The 2342-nt window shown below is 41.0% G+C and overlaps 1 protein-coding gene across 1 annotated transcript in view; it reads right to left on the bottom strand.

Moving 5' to 3' along the window:
* The window catches only part of fbxo38 (F-box protein 38), a 79185-nt gene that overhangs the window by 59097 nt on the left and 17746 nt on the right, over positions 1-2342 (bottom strand). The window contains exon 5 of the mRNA XM_014027631.1: positions 1925-2090. Coding sequence (XP_013883085.1) covers positions 1925-2090 — 166 coding nt within the window. The remainder of the gene's footprint in view (positions 1-1924; positions 2091-2342) is intronic.

The raw sequence follows: 2342 nt of genomic DNA, 5'->3' as shown, positions 1-2342 counted from the left end.
GTGTGATTTCTCTTTCTGCCTGGCTCCTGGGTTTGTAGGGACACTGTCTGCTCTGTGGTACAGAGTCAAAACGCAAATATTGGTCTGTGTGAGTGGGCTTATGATATACGCCAGTTTCCAACCGTCCTCCATCCGAAACCGAGACATCGCAATCCAGGAACGCCAACCTGCCATTTTTTACATCCTCTTGTGTGAACTTAATATATTCATCCAAAGAGTTGATGTGATCAGTGAAATGTTGGACTTCCTGGGCTTTAATTTTAACCCAGGTGTCATCAACATATCTGAACCAATGGCTGAACCAGGGGTGCCACCGAGCCATTGGTTCAGATATGTTGACGACTCCCCCACAGCCGCCCATTAATCGTCTGTTCAAGTAATGTTCTTCCAGAACTGTGCTGGCTTTTGTAGATGCTTTTTAGTGGTTTAATTTAGCCTTTTTATTCTTGAGGCTTATGAGTGTCTTGCAGCATGCAGTGAACCCTCTGTAATTACTTTCATACAGTCTTCTCTTTATGGTAGATTTGGATGTTGATCCTTCTACCTCCTGGAGAGTGGTGTTCACTTGGTTGGCTGTTGTGAAGGGCTTTCTCTTCACCATGGAGATTATTCTGCCATCATCCACCACTGTTGTCTTCCATGTGCGTCCAAGTCTTTTTGCATTGATGAGTTCACCAGTGCTTTCTTTCTTTCTTTCTCAGGATGAACCAAACTGTAGATTTTGCCACTCCTAATAGTGTAGCAATTTTTCAGATGTTTTTATTTTATGAGACTTGAGAGAGAGAGAGCTCTTTTGATCACATGTTCAACTTCAGGCCTTTGATCTGCTTGAGAATTACATAATGAAGGGATTATCCACAACTGCCCATGAAATAGCTTTTGGTCATATTCACACCTGATAGTCCGGTAGACTCGGTTCGACTGGGGACCAAAACTGCAAGCTTTGTTTACATTTTCTGTTAGTGTGGTTTGAATTCACACTGCACTTTCTGAACCGAACTAAACCCAGTAAACAACCTGTTCCCGGCCTCACCTGTGGGGGGGCGCTGCACAAAGAATCACTGAAGGAATCAACATGAAAACCTCAGAAGAAGACATGGAGCTCAACTTCCTTCCTCACAAAATGTAAACAAACAATAGTAATGTTACATGTTAGTGGTTATAGGGTTTATATTTTGTTTTCGGCAAATGTGCTAAACAGTCTTCAACAATGAGCTCAGCATGAGAGGAAGATGAGGCGGAACCACGGAGAATACTGTTTTGCACACAAGGCGGCCGAGGAAGCTCCATCGAGTAGGAGCGCGTCCAACTCCACAATCATGATGTCCACCTTATACAGTCGTCCAGTGAGGTATTTACACCATATAAGTTAATTTATTACTGTTATTACTCAGAATTTCATGCGGCATAGTCAGCTTCCTGCTTTTGGAGAGGTCTCTGGTCCGCTTGGCATTCACACATGCAATCGAACCGCACCAGAGTACGTTTCAATCTAACCGAGACCTAGGTTTTCAGGTGGACCAGAGTTCGCATTTTTTAGTCCAAATCAGAGTTCGATTACATGTTCGCCCCTCCACAAACGAACCGGACTTTCCAGGCAAACGAACTAGAGTTCGATTAAATCGGACTAAACAGTGCAGGTGTGAACATGACCTTTGAGTCAATTGTCCAATTACTTTTGGTCCCTTTAAAAGCAGGGTGGGCACATGTTAAGGAGATGAACTCCTAAACCCGTCAATGAAACCTGAAAATCAGGACTTTATGTCCGTTATATAACTATACCTTTAATATGTTTTAGTAAACGGGTAAACAAAACATAATTTGTTCCAGTGCCCAAATAAATATGGACCTAACTGTGCATACACTAAATTTATTACACTGTACTTCATCCACTTTTAACCATTCCAACTCAAGCATGACTCACCTATGAGATGCAAGGTCTGGATCTTGGCCGTTAGGGGGATGGTGAGTTTGTTCTCAGCAGGAATAGGAAAGGCCCCATTACGATTGCGAAATTTTCCTAGAATGTGAACCTGGGGCATATAGTTCCAAATGGCTTCCACTAGCTCCAGATGTGATGTGTCTACGCCCTGGAATGAGATAAACTACAGTTCTTTAGAAATAATAATAATTTAAAAAACAAAGTTTTTCCACTGTTGTTTTAATTATGAAACCATTTTAAATGTTTAATATGATAAGAAACTTCACAGAAAAATTGAAAGTTCCTAAAAATTATTTTGAGAATATACAGTGGTTTGCAAAAGTATTCATACCCCTTGAACTTTTCCATATTTTGTCACATTACAACCACAAACATAAATATATTTCACTGGAATTTAATG

The sequence above is a fragment of the Austrofundulus limnaeus genome, unplaced genomic scaffold (genome assembly GCF_001266775.1).
Source record: "Austrofundulus limnaeus strain Quisiro unplaced genomic scaffold, Austrofundulus_limnaeus-1.0 Scaffold666, whole genome shotgun sequence".
Classification (NCBI taxonomy): Eukaryota; Metazoa; Chordata; class Actinopteri; order Cyprinodontiformes; family Rivulidae; genus Austrofundulus; species Austrofundulus limnaeus.
Note: the sequence above shows the minus strand (reverse complement) of the source record. Positions and strands in the feature narration are given on the sequence as shown.